We start from the raw sequence: 23,563 nt of genomic DNA on the forward strand, positions 1-23,563 counted from the left end.
CATGGCCCGCCAGTATCATGCGTAGTGTAGCCTGATCTTTGAAGCCTTTTATTTGGAAATAATTTCCAACACATAGAAAAGTTGCAAGAATAAAAAGAGTACAAAGAGCATATTTGTATGTCCTTCACTCGAACTATTATTGTGTATCAGGGGAATCTAGCTGCATACCTGTGTATCCGTGTGTCTGTCTGTGCTCACTCGCACCCATACACACACAGCATGGGATTCTATGTACACACGCAAACATAACAGTCACAAGTTACACGTATGGATATGCGTAGTTTCTCCGGAACCATCTGAGTGTAGACTTTATACATCAGGCTTCTTTATCCCTAAACACTCCAGTGTGTATTCACCCAACACGGGGGTGTTCTCTTCCGTAGCCACAGCACGGTTTTCAGCTGCAGTCGAGTTACTGTTGATTCGATGCCCTTTCTTCACTCTGCCGTTCCCACTGCTGTGTTATTAGCTGCCCCAGAAGCACCCCGCTGGCCTTCTTCCTTCTCCCGCGCAGGGTGTGGTCTAGGAGCAGGTGCAGTACTCTGAAGTCCTGTCTGGGCAGGCTCTGTCAGTTGGGAACATTTCCATTGTGCTCCTTTGCTCTTATGACTACAGCGGTCATTCTCACCTGGGAGCAAGATTGGCCCTTCCTGGGGACTTCGGACAATGTCTGGAGATACCATGGGCTATCACAACTGGGAGCATACTACTGACATCTAGTGGGTGGAGGCCGGGAACGCTGCTGAACGTCCTGTAGTGTCCTGATGCCAACAGTGCCGAGGTTGAGAAACTGTAGAGGAGAGTGGTCTTTGAAAATCGTGAGTCACGCCCCACCACCTTCCTGCATAAATCCCTCCAATGGCTTTCATTGTTCCCGGAATAAAAGCCAGGCTCCTTATCATGGCCTACTAAGCCCTCCACCACCTGGTCCCAGACCTCATCACCTCCCTTGCTTTCCCTCCTTCCCTGCTGTTCAGCCCCAACAGTCTCCTCTGCACATGCGCCCATCTTGCTCCTACCCCAGGGCCTTTGCATGCCCTGTTCACTCTGTCTGAGACACATTTCTCCCAGATATCCACTTGGCAGGTCCCTTAGCATTCTGGTCTCCTCTCAAACGCCCCCTTCATGGAGGTCCCTGGCAACCCAGATTTACTGCCATTACCCTTCATAAGTGTGTTTTAATAACACCTTCTGTTATCCAAACACCCCTTGTTGGTTTAATTACATGCTTATTGGTTATCTTCCTTATCAGAGTGAATGCTGCATGACGGGGGAGAAATGGTTAACCATTTCTTTGACTACTGTATCCCATGCACCTAAATCAAGTCCTGTCACACAGCAGGCACACAAAAATACCTGTTGAATAAGCAAATGTGGCCTAATGATGACAAGAGGCGGCGTCGATGGGTGTGACTTTCTTCAGCTGTCCTGAGTCTGGGTTCATCTGACACCAGCTGCCTCTACCACGCTGCCCAAGTTCAACCCTGAGATCTGAGTCATGTACCTGAGGTGCCCCGGGGGGGAGTCAGTGCCATGTCTGTCCTGGCCTTCTAGATCAGTCTCCTGGGTCTGTCGCCAAACAAGATTGGTGATGATGTTGCCAAAGCAACCAGGGACTGGAAGGGTCTGATGATCGCAGTGAAACTGACCCCTCAGAACAGACAGGCCCAGATGGAGGCAGTGCCTGCAGCCTCTGCCCTGGGCATCAAAGCCCTCCGAGAACCCCCCCTACCCCTGGAACAGAAAGAAGCAAAAAAAAAAAAAAGAAAGAAAGAAAGAAAGAAAAAGAAGAAGGAAAAACAACACCCAAAACCCTTAAGCGCAGTGGAAATACCACTTTTAATGATATTGTCGACACTGCCCAGCAGACGCGTCAGCGATCTGTTGACCTCTCTAGAACGCTGAAGAGATCCTGGGGACGTCCCAGGCTGCGGGCTGCAATGCCGGTGGCCGCCACCCTCATGACATCATAGATGACGTCGATAGCGGTGCAGTGGAATGCCCGGCTAGTTGAGAACTGCCAAGGAAAATGTTTCAATGACAGATTATTTGACTACCAAACTAACTAACTAACTAACTAGATAAATAAATAAAAGAACGGGTGTGGAGCTGGGCAGACCTCAGGCGGAATCCCCGCTCTGCCGCTCACCAGCTGTGGAGCTCCGAGTGAACGACTCTGCGTCCCTGAGCCTCGGGCGCCCCATTGGTGCATGAAGGAAAGAGCAGAGCCTCTGTCACAAGGGTGAATGCTTGCTGGGTATTGCTGGGCACGTGGTAAGTGCTTGCTGGCTTACTATTTGCGGTTCAGACGTAGAAGAGGGAGCAGGTGTGGGTGGGAACTGGGACGGAACCCATCCACACTCTTTCCCTCCCATGGTCCCAGATGCAGCCCTTCTCTTGGCCATTGAAAGCTCTTGTAACCCTTCTTCCTTTTGCATTTTTCGTGTGCCTCCTTACTCAACGACTCCCTGAGGGCAGAGACACTCCCTGTCTGTTTATTGCAGCACAAGTGGCTTAGAGGAGCTGGGAAGGTAGGAGGGAAGGAAGGGAGGGAGGGAGGAATGGAGGGTCTTGCCTGCGTCCTTACAGAAGAGGTGAGGATCTCTGGTGAGATGCATCATCTCTTGCTGGGCTGGGGGAGGAATGGGAATGGAAGGACATGAGGTTCTAGTCTAGGGTGCAAAATTTAAAGGGGAGGTTGACAAAAACCTTAGAAATCAAGATAAATAATTATTTTATATAATATATTTTTAAAATATTTATGTATTGGTTTGAGAGAGACAGACAGACAGACAGACACAGATGTGGATTTGTTGTTCCACTTATTGATGCACTCACTGGTTGATTCTTGTATGTGCCCTGACCAGGGGTCGAACCCACAACCTTGCTCTAGCCACCTGGACTACCCGGCCAGGGCTGATATGTTTTTTAAATTAAAATCATTGCCAACAATCCCATGATGAACCAAACTTTTCAATGAAATGAGGATTCATCACAGTACTGTACCAGGCACACATTGGAGCCTGGGGAAAAAGGAAGAAAAAACGATGCCGTTACCCTACTCCTGGCCCTCAGGGTCCTGCTGTTCCTCCTGCCTACCTGCAGGGGGTGGTGTCGGCCTGGTTCTGGAAAGTTCTCCCAGCTTGGCCTTGGCTTTCCAGATGTGTGGAATTACTTAAAGTAGATGCTGACCTGGCTGGGTGGGCGTTCTGTGATCTTGGGTAAGTCCTTTCTCCTCCCGGGGCCTTGGTCTTCCTCTCTGTCAGGGGCTGGGAGCTCACCTCTCACTTCTAGCTCAAACATCTCAGCCCCGAGTCCTCATTCACCCTCACCCTTCACGCCACTCCATTTGGCATGTAACTGTTTTCACCTTAGCACCCGATCGCTGTTTCTCCTACCCTATCATCTGACTGACTGCACACCCAGTTACAGGAAACCTGTGAGTTCCCAAAGGGCAGGGGCTCCGTTGTACAAACCGGTGGGCTTCCCGGTGTGCATAGCATGAGACCGGCGCTCACTCGACACGTACAGATTTTTTTCTGGTCAAAAAAGTTATTCACGGTTTTTTTCTTCTTTAATCTTTTATGTAGTGAATTAAGCTGACTGTGTTCCTAGTGACAAAATCTTCTTTTTGGGGGTGAAAAGGATACCCCAAAATGGTCTATGGGTTTTCTTTTTTTAAAAATGTGTTTTGGAATTAATGTTAGTAAAATGGGTTGAGAACATTCCCTATTTTTCTATAATCTAGAATAGTTTGTATAAAAAGAATAATCTGATTTCAGATAAAACTCAGCTGTAAAACCATCTAGGCCTGGTGTCTTTTTTTCACCTCCAGCTTTTTAATTAAAAATTTCACATCTACAGAAAGGTTGAATACTGTTCATCTAGATTCACCTATTAATATTTTATCACATTTGTGTACTCTCTCTCTCTCTCTCACACACACACACACACACACACACACATGCTCATACTCTACTTTGTACTGTGTCAACTTAGTGGGAACCAAGTTTCCTAGAATTCTCTTCCCTGTGTGGTTCCGAGTAAGGTTGGCCACAAGTTATATTCACTCCAGACTTGGAAGGAGCAGCCACTTTTTGTGCTTTGTACTTTGGTGGAAGGCCTCGGGCTGTCCTGCAGCCGGCCCGTGGTTGTCACTGAGCTGCTGACTTGCCTTATTATTCGTTTTGGGCAATACCTGGGCGGGAGTCTTCTCTGGTTCCTGCTAGGTCTCCTCCTTCGGCTTCTCCGAGTCCTGACCAGGTATGCGTGCGTCACTGCAGCAAAGGACACCAGGTCTCCTGCAGGTCACCTGGGTCATTGTGGTTGGAGAGGGTGAGAGGCAGATGAGTCCTTGCTCTCCCCCAACACACCCACCTCTCCTTCCCTACTACCTGGAAGGGGGGAGGCCTTGTACGGTCTGTGCCACCGGCACCCACAATGGCAAAAGGCCAGTTCCTGTTACCAATCCCTTATTTTATTCCACGGATAGCGGCCCTGCTTCTCTGAATCAAACACACAAGCACACACATACAACATGAAAAAAATTATTGATTTTTGAGAGACAATTATTGATTTGTTGTTCTACTTATTTAGGCATTCATTGGTTGATTTTTCTATGTGCCCTGACCAGGGATCGAACCCACAACCTTGGTGTTTCAGGGTGATGCTCTAACCAATTGAACTACCCGGCCAGAACCTCATCATTTTGCTTTCCTTCTTTGCTTTCTTTTCTCAGACTTACCTTCAGTTAAGCTCTTCTCATAGTATGTTTTCAAACAGATTTTATGTATCCTTTTAGCAGTTTTTCCATTTCACGAACATCAACTTTCATCTTATTTTTTCTGCTTCTTTCTTTCAATTTGTATTGCTGGTTTTCTGATTTCTTGGGTTGAATACTTAATTCACTTATTTTTAGTCTTTTATTCATAATAGAAATATTTAAGGCCGCATACTTTATCTCTTGTGTAATGAAGAGTGAAGAAAACATACACAAATCTCAACCCCATTAAGTCCAATCACGCCACCCAGGATTTCCCTGCTGTAGTTGGAGGGGAAGCAACACAGGAATCAGGAATGATGGCATAGCAACAGCAGAGGACTTGATCTTGCTCGTCAAGGAAGGGTACAGGTACTCTTTTCGAGTGAGGTCCATGCAAAGATTGGGCCAGCAACAGGGGTAGTGAGGTGATGAGATATGGCTCTCATAGAAAGTGTGCTAATGTAGCAGGAGATTCATTTGCAGAGTAAAAGACGTCATTTCTAAAGCAAAAAAAAAAAAAAAAAAAAAACCACCAAGGGGGAAAAAAACAAGGTGTGACCCAAGCAGAATGTAGAATGCCAAGTTCTGTTTCCTCTCTTCCTCCATGAGGCCCCATCTGTGGGAAGTTTGGGGGCATGGGGGGTGCTTGTGGCTTTCAGTAAAGCACGGCAAAGAACTACTTAGCAATATGCTTGAATAGATACTGGGCGGCTATACTTTCGCCCCAGAAGGCAGCAGGCCCATTTTTAGGTCCCAGGGTGGGATGTCGCAAACAGATGGCTTAGGGTTGTTGGGGATCCATGAAATAAAATAACCGCTATTTTTGTTTTGTGTACTAAACAACAGCTCAAGCACTCCTCTGCACGCGTGGGGCGTGGCTGTGATGTGTTGGGGGTGTGGGGGGTGCTTATCACCAGCTGGAGGAAAGGTCACAGCCTGAAAGCAAGGGAGGGAAGGCTTGAGGGTTAGGAGGACAATTGTCCCTCCCGTCCCCGCCATCACTGGACAGGAGCAGTTCCAGTGTAGGGGGGCAGGGAGGTCCCCAAAGGCCTGGACAGTGAGTCCCGAGCTAGTTCACAACCAGACCCCACCCAAAGCCCGCTTCCTCTGCTCGCTCAATGCCATGGCACCTGAGATACCTCCAGGGTGGGCAGGTAGTGAGGAGGGGAGTCAGGTCCCCACGATGGACCCCCTTGTCCACCTGCTTCCTGACTCAGGGGAGAGTTAGACACCGAGGTGGTTCAAGACAGGGAGCCCATGACCCAGCTTATGCATTACATGGGAGACGGGGAAACCGATGTTCACGAAGGAGCAGCGACAGGCCGGGGCCACCAAACAAGGCAGCCCTTGAGCCTGAGCTTGGACTCCTGGCTCCCTCACTGCTGAGTCATTCTCAGTCTGCCATGGGGAAGGCCCTGGGCCCTGACTCCTGCAGGGTGGGGGGACGGGTGGGGGGAGGAGGCTGCTGTCAGGCGGGTGAGTGGGGGAAAAGCGGAGGTGGGAAGACAGCAGACAAAAGAAGAGGGAGGGAGGAGGGCAAGGAGAGGAGGCAGGAAGCTGGAGGGGCCAGAAAGACAGCCTGTGTTTAATTTGAGCTGAGATGGGCGGGCATCCCTTCCTTTCCCAGGCTGCTGAAAGCTTCCTGGGGTCCGCTCTACACCACAGGGGTGGTGGGGGCATGCGTGATGAGGAACCGAAAATGCCCGGTCACGAGCTGGGGTGAGGGTTATGGTATTAATAAGTATGACTCCACCTTGGATCTAACGATGGAGCAACCAACCTCCCAGCCACTTCTGAGCCAGAGCAGATTCAGATGTCATGGCGCCTGAAGCTTCGACAATATGGGGGCTCTCTGTAAGAAAAAGAAAATAATTACAGAAGTAAAATTAGGTACAGAACCTTGGAAGGAGCCCTGCTTCACAGAACCCCCATCTCCCTCGTGCTCTATAATCTAAGTCCCACCACTCCCGAGGGCGATGGGGGTTTTTGCATAAAGATGCACCCACAAACCATCACCCACATCGAGACAGGATGCTTCCGGAGTCCCAGGGTTCTTCCTTGTCTCTCCGCCCAGGCAACGCTCCCTGCCCCCCACCGTCGTGAGATCATCACCGTCCTGAGTTCTATTGTCATAAATTACTGTAGTGGTCTAGAAACTTCTTATGCATGGAATTACAGTGTGTGTGTTTATGTCCGGCCCAGAAAGGCTCTGAGGTCTGGAGGTGCTACCGAGGTCTTGTGCTAAGAGCTGTCCTTGGGCTCAGACATACTCAGTTCAAATCCTGGTTCTGCCAGGAATTAGCTATGTGCCCAGGACGGGCCGTGTCTCGGTTTTCTCATCTGTAAAATGGGTATACATCATTACACCCCCTTCATAAGAGTTCAGGGGGGAGGCGGTGGTTAAAGGAGATCTTGTGCATGATGCACTTGGCACATAAAGGCAATCAGAAAATGGCGGGGGTCATTTTTATTCGTCTCAAGTATGCTTGGTCCTCTTATTCCCTCCCCTTGGTTTGGACGCCAGCATCTCAGACCTGAACTCCTGCACTGACCTCCTTGTGGCCTCTGATAAGAAGAGAAATGAAGTCCGCACCATAGAATACTGCTTTCTACTGTCCGTCCTCGCCTCACTCGAGCCACAGCGTGAATCCTGGCCCTGTCACTTACTGACCATGTGACCTGGGACAGATGCCTGTTTTCTCATCTGTAAAACGGGATGATAATAATAGGAACTGCCTCGGGTGATGGTTAGGGCTAAATGAATTGATATATGGAAAGAGCTTAGAATATTTGGCAAATAGCATGCCCCTGGTATGCTTGCTGTTATTATCATCATCATCATCACCATCATTCTGCAAGGGAAGGGTAGTCACCTGGCTATGCAGGATGGGGAGGGGTGCTGGTGGTCCAACTGCCCCTTTTCTTTATCAATCCTTTGTTTCCAGCCCTAGGAAGGAATGGGAACTCCCTCCTCTGGGATCCCACAACAACTTAACGGGTCAAAGGCATAAATTGTTCTCTGATGCCCTAAGTGTAAAAATGCCATATTTCTTTGTTTTTCTAAATTGAAGCAAAGCAACTTGAAGTCCCCACTGTCTGAGGTCACTGAGGCTGCTCATATCTGGTATTTTGGGGGCGGCTCCCTCCTTGTTCTTGGGCATGTCCCAGGATGTGGGGTTGTCACGGTCCCAGCAAAGCTGAGCTGCCGCACCCGCCGTCCCCGGAGGCTCCCACTGCAGGTGCTCACCAGTCCATTCAAAAGGGGCGGCGCTTTTAATGGACTTCCCCACCCACCCACCCTGAGCCAGGCTGAGCAGAAGGACTCTCTCCTGGCTTTCCACGCTGAGCAGGAAGGCCCTCATTCTCGGTGCCCAGGCATTCACACCACCACTATCACTGTCCAAAGCCCCGCCCACTAGGGGGCTCCAGTGAGTTGGGGAGTTGGGTAGAAGTCGGTGCCTCTCCAGGAACCTGCTGCTTGGGGAAGGAGTATTAGTGCCCCACAGTTTGCATACGTGCAGTCTGGGGGCTGGATGCAGCCTGTGGATGTGTTGTTTGGTCAGTGTGGTGTTAGTAAAAACTGAATAATCTACTGGAACCCTCACACAGTGGAAGATGTCACCTAACTTCCACAACCAAGACCCTTAGTCACTAGGTGGCAACCACTGGTTGGAGCTGAGTAAGCACCGCCCCTCAGGGCAAGGCGTGTGCTCTGCAGTTGGGCACATCTGGGGTGCTGCGCATGTCTGCCTGGCCTTTGGAGTTTGAGAACCTGACCTAGGATTTTGAAAATGAAGCCTTTTGGGTAACGTATTCCGACCTCGAACACAAAAAACTTTTAACTCGTTCTTGGGGGTAAGAATGAGGCAAACAAAGCCCTGGCTGGCATGGCTCTGTGGATGGAGCACAGGCTGTGAACCAAAGGGTCGCCAGTTCCATTCCCAGTCAGGGCACATGCCTGGGTTGCCGGCCAGCTTCCCAGTATGGGGCGCACGAGAGGCAACCACACATTGATGTTTCTCTCCCTCTCTCCTTCTCTTCCCCTCTCTCTAAAAATGAATAAATAAAATCTTAAAAAAAAAAAAAAGAATGTACCGAACAAGCACGCAGGGCCAGCTGCTCTTTCTTTGCTTAGGGCATGGCACAGCGGGGTGGCTGTGATGGAGACCGTTAGTTTTCCATTCTCTTCCAGTGAGTCTGCAACAGCGAAGGAGGCAGGGCACCAACTGAAACCCCCATTGCTGTTTTTACAGTCTCGTGGTGTGTCACTTGGACCTTACTAACAGCTAAGATTCACGGGGCCCTTACTAGGTTCTCAGTATTAAAGATAAATATTATCTTGTTGAACTCTTTAGGAACTGTCCCTAAAAGAATGTAGCAGAATCTCAAGACCCATCAGCCAAGAGGAGAGGGTGAAGGTGAACATGAAAAAAATGGTAGCTGCTGCTGCTGCTGAAAAGAGAGGTAGGTGCAAGCCCAAGACTGTCAGAGAAGAGGCCAAACTCTGGACCCAGGGCTCTCCGACACGCCCTGCGTGGGTGGTGTGTGGTGTATGGGGGGCAGGGGGGAACCCAAGTTAGTGGGTCCGCGGTATCACTAGGTCTGGTGGAGGCAGTTGCACCCCGTTACTTCTGTCTCATCTTGGTCTACCCCATTGCCTATTCTGGCTGGCTTGTTCCTCTCTTCTCGGTTCGCAGTCCCTCCAGGCCGCTCACTGCCTCTCCGGCCTGATCCCAGCTCCTTTCTGCATCGGTCTTCCCACCTGCGTGGCTCCTGGCGCAGTGGCCAAGCCCTCATGTGACGGATGCGTGAATCACAGGACTCTTCCCACTCCCGGCAACAGGCCCGCACTCGGGCTCTGCAGAGGCTGCAGGCCGCGCATGCGCAGCAGTAGGCGCACCTGCGCGCAGGAAGGGCTGCGCTGTGGACCAGCCCAGAGCATCCCGCGGGCGCACCGCCCGGTTCTGCCCTCATGCGGGGCCGGGCTCCGGGTGGTGGGCCCGCTTGGTCCCGGACTCCCGAGCATTCTGGCTTGGGCGCTCCCAGCAAGCTTGTTCAAAGAGCCAAATCTTTCCTTAGGTCCCGGTACTGGGGCTCCGCCGGGCGCTGCACGTTCTCTCCCGGGCGTCAGGAAGTCAGAGCGTGAGATCCAGGTCTGTCTGCACTTAGACCCGCTGGAGCTTGGGCAAGTGACTCGACCTCCTTGCGCCCCTGGAAAATAGAATGATAATTAGCGTCGACCTCGTGGGGCCACAGTGAGAATCCAATGAAAATACATGAAAGCCCTTTGCGAGGTGCCTGGCGTATATCAAATGTATATGCAAATAAACAATACAGAGCTCAGGGTAGTGCCGTGTGAAGACTGAAGGAGGATTTTCCCCTCCGGTGTAGGTCATCCTCCTGGCCCCTCAGAGCCACCGTGGGAGAGGCCCTGAGGCTTATTGCCTCCGTCCCAGAGATGCAGGAACCACGGTTCACAGATGCCAGAGATCTCGAGTCAGGTCTTGGATTTCCCATCCGGAGAGACTCCAGTCTGCCACCTCGCTGTCAGGGGTTCGGAGTGAGCTCACCCCCTCCGCTCTTTCCACCCTCCTGTTCCAAGTGACACCAACTCTAATTATTGCCATTCCTGGCGAACATCTCAGGTACACATCCTCAGGAAGGGACTTCTTTTTTCTTTCCTTCTGTAGAAAATAAGGAGCTGCTCTATTTTATTTGCTATGAGGACTTCTCACACAGATTCCAGGCCACCCAACGGTCCCAGAGCCCTGCAGCAAGGGCTGCCCCTGGGGGCTGGCCTTCCTGCTCTGCCCGGTGGAGTCTCTCCCCACTAGTCGTCCCACTGGCCTCTCTCTGCTCCTGGAGAAGCCGGGCTCCTTTCCAGCCCTTGGTCTTTGTGCCTCCTGTATATCTGCCTGGGACGCTCTCCCGGTTCCCTCTGGCTCCCTTGTATTCGTCTCAGGAAGCCTGCCCTGACTGCACTCTGCCCCATGCCCCTTGGTCGGGTACCCTGTCATTTACTCTCACAGCACCTTGCCCTTCCACTCCAGCACCAATTAAAACAGTACCCCAGTGCTGCGTGTGACTCCTTGCTTCCTTTCTGTCTCCTCTGCTAGAATCCCGGCTCTTTGGGGGCCGTCTCGGCTGCCATGCGCCAGGGGGCTAAGGAGGGAGCATGCAGCATCAGAAGTGCATCTTAAGTTCCCTCGCATTTGCAAACTATCTCCTTCTTCTCCAAGGGACCGAGACAATCAATATCTTCCTTGGGTAAAAGGCTGAGCCCAGACATAAAGAGATGTCAGACGAATACTTTCTGTCTCTGAAAAGCTGTAGGAAGCTTCTGTTGGGGTATAGTGGGGTAGGGATGAGAAGATGGTCACACTTTCACAACCTGGGGCTGGTGGCTGAACTAGGACATGAGCCTCTTGTCCTCATTGTTCACTGCATGACCTTGGGAAAGTCCTCCCTTAGGCCTCAGCTTCTTTACTTACGGCTCAGTATAAAACAAGGGTTCAGAATTCAGATTCTAGAATTGGATCTTCCCCTGGTCACTTACTAGCAAAGTACTTATCTTCTCTGAATTTCAATGTCCTTATCTGTAAAATATGTTTCTATTTCTTAATACTATTAAGGAAAAGACCTAGCTCACAGAGCTGTTTAAAAAACGAATAACATTTGTTGATTTTTGCAACTACTAGCTCTCCTATCCTTTTTTTTTTATTTTTAAGGGGCTCTATTCATATTTTTAAAGACAGAGGTGAACCCTGTCCCATATTTCAAAAAAAATCTCCCCCATCAACAAAGAAATTCCAGCAAGAACTGACCGGGGACCGCTTTGATAAATGTGGACTCCAGGAAGGAGATACTGAGCCCAAGAGTAGTCCTGCAGCACATTCTTATCACATTTGGGAATTAAAAATTCCAGACTTGGAGCGCGCAAAGACTGGGGTTTGAATCTCCCTTGTACACAGCTGTAGCTCCAATGCCCAGAATAGCAGCGTACATAGAGTAGTGAGATACCGATAAGTATTTGCTATTGAATGATACACGGCCCGAGAGCAAGTCTAGCGCTCGGTTCTCTAGGCCTGTTTTTTTTTTTTTTTTTTTCATCTGAAAATGGAGATGAAAAACAATGCCCAGTTTTTGTGAGAATTTAATGGGATGATTCATGTCAGGGGCTTAGCATGGAGCTTGACACCTAACAGTTCGGTGAACGGTGAATTCACGGATAGATATCCAGAGAGACAGAGATGGTGTCAATAAGCACGTTATGTTGTGGCTGTGCATATAACTAATAGAAGATCTAGCTGCCGAGTGCCTTCTGTTGGAAGGGGGAGAATGAAAGGCTACCAAAAAAGAGGAAAAACAGAACCTGCTGGATTGCAGGAAGATGGAGAGTGTGAGTAGCCTGTGGCCGGGGATTCAGTTGCGGAGGCAGCGCTGGGGACTTTAGGACCTCGCGCTCCGGGAGCGCGCACTTTGCCGGGGGCGCGCAGCGCGTGAGGTGAGGGGGAGGGCGCGGCTCTCGCTCCAGCCAGAGGCCGCCTCGCGCCCAGCCGCATCCCGGCGGGCGGGGCCGAGCCCTCGGGCCGCAGTGCGATTGGCGTAGGCGCGCGGGTGACGCTAACGGCTGCAGCAAGACCCCGCCCCCGGCCGGCCCCGCCCCCGCGCGCGCTCGCCTGCGGGTCGGCAGCCTCGCTCTGGCTCGCTCGGCGCCCCCGCGCGGAGTCCGAGCGTCATTCGGTCCCTAGAGCGGCTTCAGGGCGGCGGGCTGCAGCCGGCGGAGCGCGCCGACCCGGGGAGGCGGCGGTGTCCGCGGGCGTCGCGTGAGGAGGCTCGGAGCCCGAAGACTCGCGCAGCGCGATGGCACCCATTGGCCTCAAAGCCGTGGTCGGAGAGAGTAAGTGAAGTCGGGGTCCTCTCCGCGGGCAGGGACTGCGGCTGCCGGGGAGGAGCCCGGCGCCGTACCTGCCCGCAGCGCCAGGGCCTCTCTGGGCTGGCTGCTCGCCCCGCCCGGCCGGGGGCTTGCAGCTGGGAGGGCTCCGTTATTCCGGCGCCGCCCTCCGAGGGAAGTCCCTCCGGCCTCCTGCGGCCCGCGTCCGCTTCCCTTCTTCCCTCGCTCTTCCCTTCCCGAATTCCACCCTCTCCCCCCCTCCCGCCCCTCTGCACCCCATCCCCTCTCCTTCTATCCTCCGCCTTTATCTCCATCCCTCCCCTTCATCCCCGCACCTCTCGTGCTTCCACCCCCTTCTTCTCCTTCTCCCCATCTCTCCCCTCTTCACCCCCACTTCTCCCCCCTTCACTCCATCCCCCCGCTCCATTTGTTTTACCTCCCCCTTCACCTGGCCTTTACCCTCTGCTGTTCGTTACCCTCCCCTTCTGCTCCCCATCACCCTCTTCTGCACCTCATCCTTCACTCCGCCACCTTCCCCCATTTCCCTTCTCTGCTTTCTTTATTCCCTGAGCCCCCTGCTTCCACTCCTTTTTCCTTCTCCAGCCCCTCCCTTTTCCCCCACCCTCCTTCGTGAGTCGTGATGAACGAAATCCCGGCCTGGGCCCTCCTCCCCCTTCCCCCGCCCTCTCAGCGAGCCGGAGCCGCGGTCCCCGGCTGCAGAGACCCACCTGGGAGCGGCTCCGCGCACCCGCTGGGGCCGCTCCTGGCCGCTGGAGAGAAGCCAGATTTCCAAAGGCTTGGCTCTGCTGGGCTGAGGCCGCCTCCGGTTCCCGGGTCTCGGTTTCAAGGGCGGGATCTTCCCAGGGTCCTGAACCCTCCTAAATCACACCCGTGACGAGGAACGCTGGAGCGCGCGGCGGGAGGAGCGGCCCTGCCCAGCACCGCAGTCTGCAGTCCCCCTGTTTGCGCGACTCGGCCCTGGCTCGCCTGAACGGCTCGGGCTGTGCGAGCCACTGTTGCAGGGAGGAAATGGTTGTTTACGGGTTTGGATGAAAGGCTCGACGTACATGGATTTTAAAAAATAGATCGTGGGGAGTGCCGCCTGCGGCGGAGTGGGGGGCCGATGTTGGCAATAACGTTTGGAAAACGGCGTCCTCCGTGCTAAGATTGGCGATGTGTAGACGGACTGTGCCTCTTCAGTATTTTGGCTACTAATTCAACAACAAAAAAGATGTGCAAGGATCGCTGTGGTTTTTGCTACTACCTCTTTTGGAATTAAGAGAAAATTAGAACTGGGCTTTTCTCTAAAGCAGAGGGTAAGAAAGGAAATAGAATAAAAATGGTGGCAATCAGTTTCCTTCCCAATGATTTTCTCCTATTATAGCACACATTCGCCTCTCTCTTTTTACTGTTTTTTTTTTCTTTTCCATTCTTTTTGTTGATGTGTAGGAAATATACCCATTACACCAGAAGAAAATTGTTACAAAAAATGAATCCCAAACGAGCCAGTTTTTTTTTAAGTGCCCACTATAACACCTGCCTTCCCCATGCAGTAAAGGTTCTGAATCACATACCTTCAATTCCCTAGCAGAATCAAGGTGTTTAGGGCTGGGAGAACCCATGGGGATCCTATAATGTCAACACCCTCATTTAACTGAAGGTGGAGGGGAAAATGGAGGCCCAGAGCAGTTAAATGACTTGCCAAAATTAGTGTTAATTAATTTTTAAAACCTGCTGTCCATTTCCTTGCAACATTAGTAAAAAAGAACAAAAACAAAACTTCATTATTCTAAATGTGCTGTTTACTTCCAATGCCCTTTTTAAAGGGTTAGGAAATATGAAATGTGGATGTTACATTACGCTCTTTCGAATGTTTTGAATAAGATGGTTTTTAAAGCAAAAACCTTAGGTGTTAGAGAAATCAAGTTTCTGCGTCCTTGCCACTTGCCAGGACCTCGTTCGAGCAGGTGACTCCTTAGTCCACCCCTCCCCTCACTTTTTTAGAAACAAGCATAAAGGTAAAAATAAATATATAACATGGCCACATTTCCATTTCTGAAATAAAGCAACGCCACTTTTTATGAAAATAAAACCAAACCAATTTTACATAAAATCGGGGAATGTGTGAATAGTGTGCTATTCCTTTAACAATTGAGTTAGGTATGCATTTGGGGGGAAAAATACTGCAGTCCTTTGTCAATAACACAGGTTAATTCTGGCTCCTAATTTTGAGATTTCTAGCTTTGCTTTTTTCCCTTAGAAATAAAAATGCACCGGTTTCAATGTTCCTTTCGAGTCTTGTCTTCCCAATGTAAATGAACACCCAGTAGTCACTGTTTGTCCTATTTCCTCATTAATTTTATTCCTAGCACTTAAAATTATTATCTGAAATGATCTTGTTCAGTGTTTGTTTGTCTATTTTGTATGTGTTTGATTGTTCACCCACCAGAATGTGGCTTCCAGTGCAGCAGGGTGTCTCTCTGACACGTTCACGGCTGTATTACGTGTCAAGTTCGCTGGCTGGCTCATAGTCGGCAGTCAGTGAGTACTTACTGAATGAATGAAAGAAGGATATGGTGGAGAGCAAAATAAATGTAGCTGTGGCCTCTTGGCACATCTCTCCGAGTTGAGTTTTAGAATGGCAATAGGTACGGGCACAACAAAAGCAAAGGAAATGGGTCAATGTTAGTTGTTCACTCAACACATGTTTGTTCAGAGGCTGTTAGGAATTATGGGGGGATACAGAGCGACTACAATATGGGGCACTCTCATGGTGTATGATGGACTCAGACCATCCCGAGTTCTGAGATGCTTCCCCCGTCCCAAATTTCCCCCCTCCCTTCCCAACACACTTAGGCACTGCACAGTACTTGGTACTGTGCTTCTTTGTGCTGGTCTTCCCGACCAGACCGGGAGTTCCCTCCGGGCGGGACCTTGTCTCATTCTTACATCTAGTTGTAGTGTCGTGCGTTCGTGCTGGGTGCTCCATAAATACGGAATGAATGACTTCAGCTCATGTGTAGCAGTTTAGAGAGTGGGCTCTGGAAATAGAGTACCTGGGATAAAATTCTCATCTGCTGTTTATTAGCCGTGTGACTTTTATAAATAATGGGACCTCTTTGTGCCTAAATGTCTTCATCTCTAAAACGTGTAATACTAATACTGCATTGTGGGGTTCTGTAGTATTGAATGAGGTAACGCAGGCATAGCATTTGGCCGAGTTCTTGCCGTATGGTAAATTCAGTAAATGCCATTATGAAAAGATAAACAAAGAGGGTCCGCAAAAGTGCGAGAGGGTGCTGAGAAGAGACAGGCCACCTCTGTCCTGTGGGGCCAGAGTTTGGGGGGAGAAAGCAGAATCTCGGATGACCATCTTGAAGAAGGTGCAAATGGACTAGAAAATGGAAGCATGGACCTGAAGAACATGCGGGCGGTATGTAATCTGACCCATGTTTCTGTCCCCAGTCCTACCGATGGATTTACCCCTCCCCGGCTCTTTACAAAGAGATTGTAAGAGAAAGAACAATTTCATTTTTTGTGGCATTACTAAACATTTTGTTTTCATTTATTTTTAGAGAGAGGGGAAGGGAAGGAGAAAGAGAGGGAGAGAAACATTGATAGTTTGCCTCTCACATGTGCCCCAACCTGGTACTGAACCCACAACCCGGGCATGCGTTCTGACTGGGAATTGAACCGGTGACCTATTGCTTTGCAGGATGACGCCCAGCAAACTGAGCCACAGCACTCAGGGCTTTTTGTGGCATTTTTATATCTGTTTTATATTAATAGTTGATGTTTCAATTATGTAAATCCCTGTTGTATAATCTAGAGGTTATTCCTGTTCCCTGAAGTTTTGCCAGTGTGCTCCAAAGATGCAAGGATTACAGACCGTATAGTGTGTTTTTCTTACGGTTTCCTATGGCTTCTCCTCATACTCGCTTACAAGAATCCCATTCTTCTGGAGAAGAATGCAGTTTCCATTCGTACGTTAAATAAAACCTTTTCCAGGTGGGGCCGTGATTCATAGGATGTGTCGCAAGTTGGGAGAACACCTCGACAGAAGCGCTATTCATTTCTTACACTTTTCCCCCCTTAGAAACAAGCATATTGTGAACTATATTAAGTACACGTTGCATTTTTTCCATTTTTTAATTTTATTTTTAAAAAGATTTTATTTATTTATTTTTAGAGAGAAGGGAAGGAAGAGAGAAAGAGAGGGAGAGAAGCACCAATGTGTGATTGCCTCGTACACGCCCCCAAATGGGGATGCGGCCCACAACCCAGGCATGTGCCCTGACTGGGAATCAAACTGGTGACTGGTTCGCAGGCTGGTGCTCAATCCACTGAGCCACACCAGCCAGGGCTGCGAATTTACTTGTAATGTTTTAGTTTCTTTGCTGTATTGCATTGTAAAAAATCATGATTATTAGCTTCACAAATAAGGGAGCAACCCTGTGATAAGGAGAATTGTATGTAGTTTTGCAAGGTCGCAAGATACAAAATCAATTTACGAAAATCAGTTGTATTTTTATATGCAAGCAATGAACAATTAGAAACTGAAATTTGAAATAGTGCCATTTACACTAGAACAAAACAACCGTGAAATACTTAGGTACACTTAAAGCTGAAGGAATGTGTTCTAGATCTGTATGCTGAAAGTTGCAAAACGCTGGTAAAAGGAACCAAAGAAAGCTTAAATCAATGAAGAGATACACCATATTCATGGATTGGAAGAATTTATGGTACATTTTTTTTATTTTTGTCAACATATATTTTCAATTCACTTGGGTAGCTATTACCTAGGAATAGAATTGCTAGGTCATTTGGTAACTCAATATGTAACTTTTTGAGGACCTGCCAAACGGTTTCAGAGTGGCTGCACCATTGTTAAATATATTCCCACCAGCAGTGTTTGAGAGTTCGTTTCATAACATCCTCACCTACACTTGTTGTTATTTGTTTTTTGGTCACAGCCCCCCTGGCGGGCCTGAAGTGATGGCTCCCTGTGGTTGTGATTTGCACTCCCCTGATGGCGAGTGACACTGAGCACGTTTCCTTGTGCTTGTTGGTCCTGTGTGCATCCGTGTGGAAATATCTGTGCAGGTCCTTTGCCCGTTTTTAAATTACATTGTCCAGTTTTGTCTTTTGAACCTACATATTTTCGTTTGAAGTTATTATTTTTACTCTGCCTTTTTAAAAAAGATTTATTTATTTATTTATTTTTAGAGAGGGAAGGGAGGGAGAAAGAGAGAGAAACAACAATGTGCAGTTGCTGGGGGCCGTGGCCTGCAACCCAGGCATGTGCCCTGACTGGGAATCGAACCTGCAACACTTTGGTTCGCAGCCCGCGCTCAATCCACTGAGCTACGCCAGCCAGGGCTTACTCTGCCTTTTAAAAGCAGAAGTGGAGACCCAGCCATTGTGGCTCAGTTGGTTGGAGAGTCATCCCCGCTCCAAGCAAAAGGGCTCCAAGCAAAAGGTCGCAGGTTCAATTCGACGGTCACATGCCTGGGTGACAGGCTCGGTCCCTCCTCCCGGGCGTGCAGGAGGCAGCCTGTCGACGTCTCTCTCACACCCATGTGTCTCTCCCTCTCTCTTTCCCTGCCTTCACCCGTCTCTAAAAATAAACGAATAGAATCTTTTAAAAAAGTATTTAAAAGTAAAAGTGGAGAGCTTCAATGAGTATGTACTTAAATCTGATCAGATGTTCTGTTTCTTTAATCTTCTATCTTTTTTCTGTTTTTGATAAAAACTACTTTTTCTTGTAATAATTGTGATTCTATGTCTTTATAGACAATTCATTTTAAAATTTAAAAATTGTTGAATGGCCCCATTATGTCTTCATTTCCAGTTTATTAATTAAAAGTATATTTTTGAACCTCCTCTCTTTTTCAAAGGATTCGAATATAAGTTTGTTTATCCTGGGAACCTCTCTACCCTTTAAAGCCCGTTCAATAATATTTTTTCCAATAAGGCATCTTCCTTTCTCCTATCTGGAATAGAAATTCCTTCTCTAACTCTATTGACGCCATTTAGTTCTTTTTTTTTTTTTTTAGATTTTCTATATTTACTTTTAGAGAGGAACTAAGGGAAGGAGAAAGAGAGGGGGAGAAACACCATCCGTTGTCTCTCCACTCCCTCAACCAGGGACTGGCCTGCAACCCAGGCATGTGCCCCCGACCTATGCCAGTGAGGGCGCGGACACTGTTCAATTCTTTTTTTATGGCACTTTATTGTATTCTGCACTAGGTTATAATTGTTACAAGTTTGCCTTCTTCGTTAAATCGTAAGATCCTTGAAGGCGGGGACCACGTCTTGTTCTTCCTGCCGTTCCCCAGAGTGCCTAGAACTGGTAATTACCCGTGGCAGGCAGGCAGACAAGACATATCCCTGGAAATAAACTGCATGCACATAGTGTCGTCTCTTTAGGTCCAGACCCTTCCAGGTTTCCCCCAAATTTCTGAGCATTCCACATTCATGAACTCAAGGCTGTTTGTTATCCAGTCTGCAGGCGCTGGTTTGGCTGGTATGAAATACTGAAAACCCTCCATCCCGGTCTGGAAATAATTGCTGCCCTGAGTCCCTTATCCCCCTGATTCCTGGGGTCCCCTGGGTCTTCCTGTGATCCTGCAGCCGAAAGGACAGCGGGAGGCACGACACAGGCCCACAGACCCGCGCTCCTGTGTAGTAGCAGCATCCGTTTGGGTGGGACGGCACCTGTGTTTATTAGTCTTAAGTTTGTCTGCTTATACTTATTCTGGTTTCTTCCGTAATTCCTATGACGAGTGTTACTATCTTCCTCGAAAATCACGTCTAGGACAGTTTTCTAAGATAACTAAGTAGCAATGTATTCCTAAATTTTAAAAAATGATCTTGGTATAAGGCTTTGGAAGCAGAAGACTCGAGTTGTAACTTGGGGACAAGTCAAAATGATACCTAACTATCATTTTGGACACATGAGCTAAACTCAATTGTAAAATTAAGACAATTAATAATTGTATTTGGTCTGCAGGACTGTTTGAAGCATTAGAGACAATGTATATAAATTGCTAGTACATTGCTTTCTGTGTAACAGATGATTATTTTAAGTGGTGGCTGTTATTTTACTTCCTGTGTTCTTGGGTGTTTTATCAATATGCCTTTTCAGTCGTAGTAGCTGCAGTCAGTTTCTCGAAGTTCATAATCAATTTTCTTAATCTGTTTCCTAATTTCTATTTTATGTATGCTGTCATTTTTTGTATTCCCACTCTTTTTTAAACATGTTAATATGACCCACTCTGATATCAGACAGGGAAGGTAAACCCCAAAATATTTTTTAACTAGTGTTCTGGTACCCAGAGCTCTGCAGTATGTGCTGAAATTTGGTAGAGGGAAATCTCCCTTTATAACTCTCCTCCCCCCCGCCCCCGCCAAAATTATCTTGGCTCTCCTTAGCCTTTATCAATCCAGATGAATGTTGGAACTTTTGTGGGAATTTCCCTTGGTTTATAGGTTACTTCAGAGAGGACCGATATCTTGGCAAACCGAGTCTCCCACAAAGCACCAGAGTGTATCTCTCCACTCGCTGCCGGCTTTCTGCGGCTTCCACACGAGCCCTGCCGACTTCTGGTGGGACTCACTCACTCCTGGAGCGTTTGCTATGAGCCCCGTGCCAGGTACTAGTTCTGGCCCCCGGAGAGCTTACCGTCTAACAATGAGTGCCTTAATTAACCCGTCCCAGTTGTGGCGAGACTTACAGGGGAGTGATGCAGGGCGCTGTGGTCACACGGGACAGGCAGGCTGGCCTCCGCCTGCGGGCAAAGCTTCCCCGAGGAGTGACATGTGAACTACTTGCTTCTAGCTCCAGGTCACTAAGGCTTTTGTTTTTAAAATCTGAAGTAACCACTTTTTCTGTTTCTGTTGAAATGATCCTATAGTTTTTTCTTATTTAATCTAATAATGTAATGTAATTAATTCTAATACTGATCAGTCATTACACTTTTTAAAAAATTTTTTTCAGACAGAGGGGAAGGAAGGGAGAAAGAGAGGGAGAGAAACATTAATGTGTGGTTGCCTCATGCGCACCCCCTACTGGGGACCTGGCCTGCAACCCAGGCATGTGCCCTGACTGGGAATCGAACCAGCAACCCTTGGGTTGACCGGCCATTGCTCAAGCAACAGAGCCACACCAACTGGGGCTCATTAAACTTTTTAAATAAACTTCACTTGATAGTCACGCATCGTTCTCTTTCTGCATTATTAAATTTTACTCATTATTCTTGCATCTGTATTTGCTAACATCGTAGCCTTCTCGCTGGTCTTTGGTCATTCCGAGTGTGATCCCATCTTAGGGCTTTGTCTTTGCTGGTCCCTGTGTCTGGAATGTGCTTCCTTCTGACGCCTGCATGCGTGTCTCCTCAGTTCCTCCAGGTCTGTTGTCAGATGCCGCCTCACCAGTAAGGTCTTCTCTGAGCACTTGGTATAAAATGGAAACGTCCCCTGGTTTCCCCCGGAATTTCCTATCCCACTTGCTGTGCTGAGTTGTCAAATTTGACATTCCATTCTTACGGGTTTCTTTGTTTGATCGTCCTAGAAGAACGGTGCTGGTACATAGTGGGCACTCACTAAACATTTTGAATGAATAATGGAACTCTATATGATACATAGTAGCTCTTTCTCTCTTTTAAATCTCTTTTAGGTCTTCAGCACCAGAACTTTTCTCTCCTGAAATGGATGGGGAAGTTCCTCGTCTTTTTATGTGCTCCAGAGTAGATCAGATAACATGGATATTCCCTTCCTTGAATGTTGGAAATGATTTACCCATAAAACTACTTGATTTGTTGTTTTTTTTGGGGGGGGGGAAGAGGTTAAATATTTGACAGCCTTTTACATGTATTTGGTTACTATTTATTTAGACTTTCTGCTTCTGCTTTTGCTTGAGTGAGTTTTGGCAACTTATATTTTCTTATAAAACAGTCCTTTTCGCTTGAAAGTTTCAAATTTATTGAGTAAATTAAATTTGTAGAACTTTTAAAAGATATTCTGCACTGGGAGTTGGGACCTTCTTTCTCATTCCACCCTGTTTGTGTTATTATTTTTAAGGAAATGTTTGCTAGAGACTTGTCTATTTTAATTGTCTTTTTTTTTAAATGAGGTTCTACCCTGGCTGGCGTAGCTCAGTGGATTGAGCGTGGGCTGGGAACCAAAGTGTCCCAGGTTCGATTCCCAGCCAGGGTACATTCCTGGGTTGCAGGCCATAACCCCCAGCAACCGCACATTGATGTTTCTCTCCCTCTCTCTCTCTCTCTCTCTCTCTCTCTCTCTCCCTCTCCCTCTCCCTCTCCCCCTCCCCCCTTCCCTCCCTAAAAATAAATAAATAAAATCTTTAAAAAAAAATGAGGTTCTTCCATCTATGTTGTGGGTGTGTGCTCTTAATTTAATTTTGAATGCTTGGTTAATTTTTTTTTTTTTTTAGATTTTATTTATTCATTTTCAGACAGGAAAGAGAGGGAGAAAGAGAGAGAGAGAGAGAAACATCAATGTGCGGTTGCTGGGGGCCATGACCTGCAACCCAGGCATGTGCCCTGACTGGGAATCGAACCTGCGATACTTTGGTTCGCAGCCTGCGCTCAATCCACTGAGCTACGCCAGCCAGGGCTTTCTTTTTTTTCTAATAAAAGCATCTAAGGCTGAGTACAGCTTTAGTTGAATCCCATAGGTTTACTCCCCACCCATAGTTTTTAATATACAATATTCTTCCATTTATTTCTAAGTATAGTCTTTCTTTGTTTTGAATCAAATGTAATGCTTATGGGTGATAAGTAGTTTAAGCTGGGGCCACATTCCCATGAGAGGTGGTGTGGGATTCGGGTGTCACCCGTGTGTTGACCATCACAGGTAAGAGGGCGTTCATCTGTCACAGGACCCAGAGGGCTGTTGAATGGGCACCGAAAGGTTTTCCCCCGGGTTGTGTTTGGCACACAGCAGCAGCTCTTAAGCAAACAGGTATTTGGCAGTTAATGAAGTATCTTTTCCTTAGTGGAGTGGCCAGGCCAAATTTTATAGCTGTCGCTGGCAACTCGGCAGCCATAAACCCCGAGCCCCAGCCCTGTGGTTGCCTGGACGGGCAGCGCTCGGAGAGTCCCCAGCCGCGTCCTCTTACGCGATGGCCTGGCTCAGCTCAGCCCGGGGCTGTTGCTAGGGCTGGGGTTGGAGTGAGGCATCCAAGAGTTCATTTTATTTATTTACTTTAAATTTTAACCTTTTTTAATTAAAAATTCTTTAAAATTACAGATCACATTTAATATTCTTTTGTATTAGTTTCAGGTGTACTGCTTAGTGGTTAGGCAGTCACACACTTGACAGAGCGTTTCCCCTGGGAGCTCCTGCGCCCACTGGCCTCCCGCCCGCCACACGGCTGTCACAGTGGTCCCGACCGTGCTCCCTGTGCCGTCCTCCACGTCCCCGTGTGACCGCTCCATCACCGCCGACCTGCACTTCGCCGTCCCTTCACCCGCCTCCCCCAGCCCCCCCGCCCCCTCCCCTCCGCCAGCCATCGGCCTGTTCCCCTGTATCCATGAGTCTGTGTCTGTTTTGTTCGTTTGTTTATATTGTTCTTTAGGTCCCACATGTAACGGAATCATACGGTGTGCGTCTTTCTCCAGCCGGCTTGTTTCATTCAGTGTAGTACCCTCTCGGTCCGCCCACGCTGTTGCAAATGATAAAATTTTATTCTTTTTTTTTTAAAGATTTTATTTATTTATTTTTAGAGAGGGGAAGGGAGGGAGAAAGAGAGAGAGAGAGAGAAACATCAATGTGTGGTTGCCTCTCATGTGGCCCCCCTGGGGACCTGGGCCACAACCCAGGCGTGTGCCCTGACTGGGAACCGAACCTGCGATGCTTTGGTTCGCAGCCCACGCTCAATCCAC

The 23,563-nt window shown here is 48.5% G+C and overlaps 1 protein-coding gene and 1 long non-coding RNA gene across 3 annotated transcripts in view; one reads left to right on the forward strand and one right to left on the reverse strand.

Moving 5' to 3' along the window:
* Positions 1–1,865: 1,865 nt before the first annotated feature.
* Positions 1,866–13,773, reverse strand: LOC118499818. The gene is made up of 3 exons (XR_004902358.1): positions 13,385–13,773; positions 6,516–6,614; positions 1,866–2,017 (listed from the first exon to the last, which is right to left on the reverse strand). It is a non-coding gene; the product is annotated as an uncharacterized LOC118499818 (long non-coding RNA).
* STXBP1 (syntaxin binding protein 1) overlaps positions 12,430–23,563 on the forward strand; it is a 59,137-nt gene continuing 48,003 nt past the window's right edge. The window contains exon 1 of one of the 2 annotated variants that reach the window (XM_028525124.2): positions 12,430–12,662. In XM_028525124.2, the coding sequence (XP_028380925.1) occupies positions 12,626–12,662 (37 nt within the window). In that variant the 5' untranslated portion in view covers positions 12,430–12,625. The remainder of the gene's footprint in view (positions 12,663–23,563) is intronic. The other variant, XM_028525123.2, reaches the window with a different exon arrangement.

This window comes from Phyllostomus discolor, chromosome 3 (assembly GCF_004126475.2).
Source record: "Phyllostomus discolor isolate MPI-MPIP mPhyDis1 chromosome 3, mPhyDis1.pri.v3, whole genome shotgun sequence".
NCBI lineage: Eukaryota > Metazoa > Chordata > Mammalia > Chiroptera > Phyllostomidae > Phyllostomus > Phyllostomus discolor.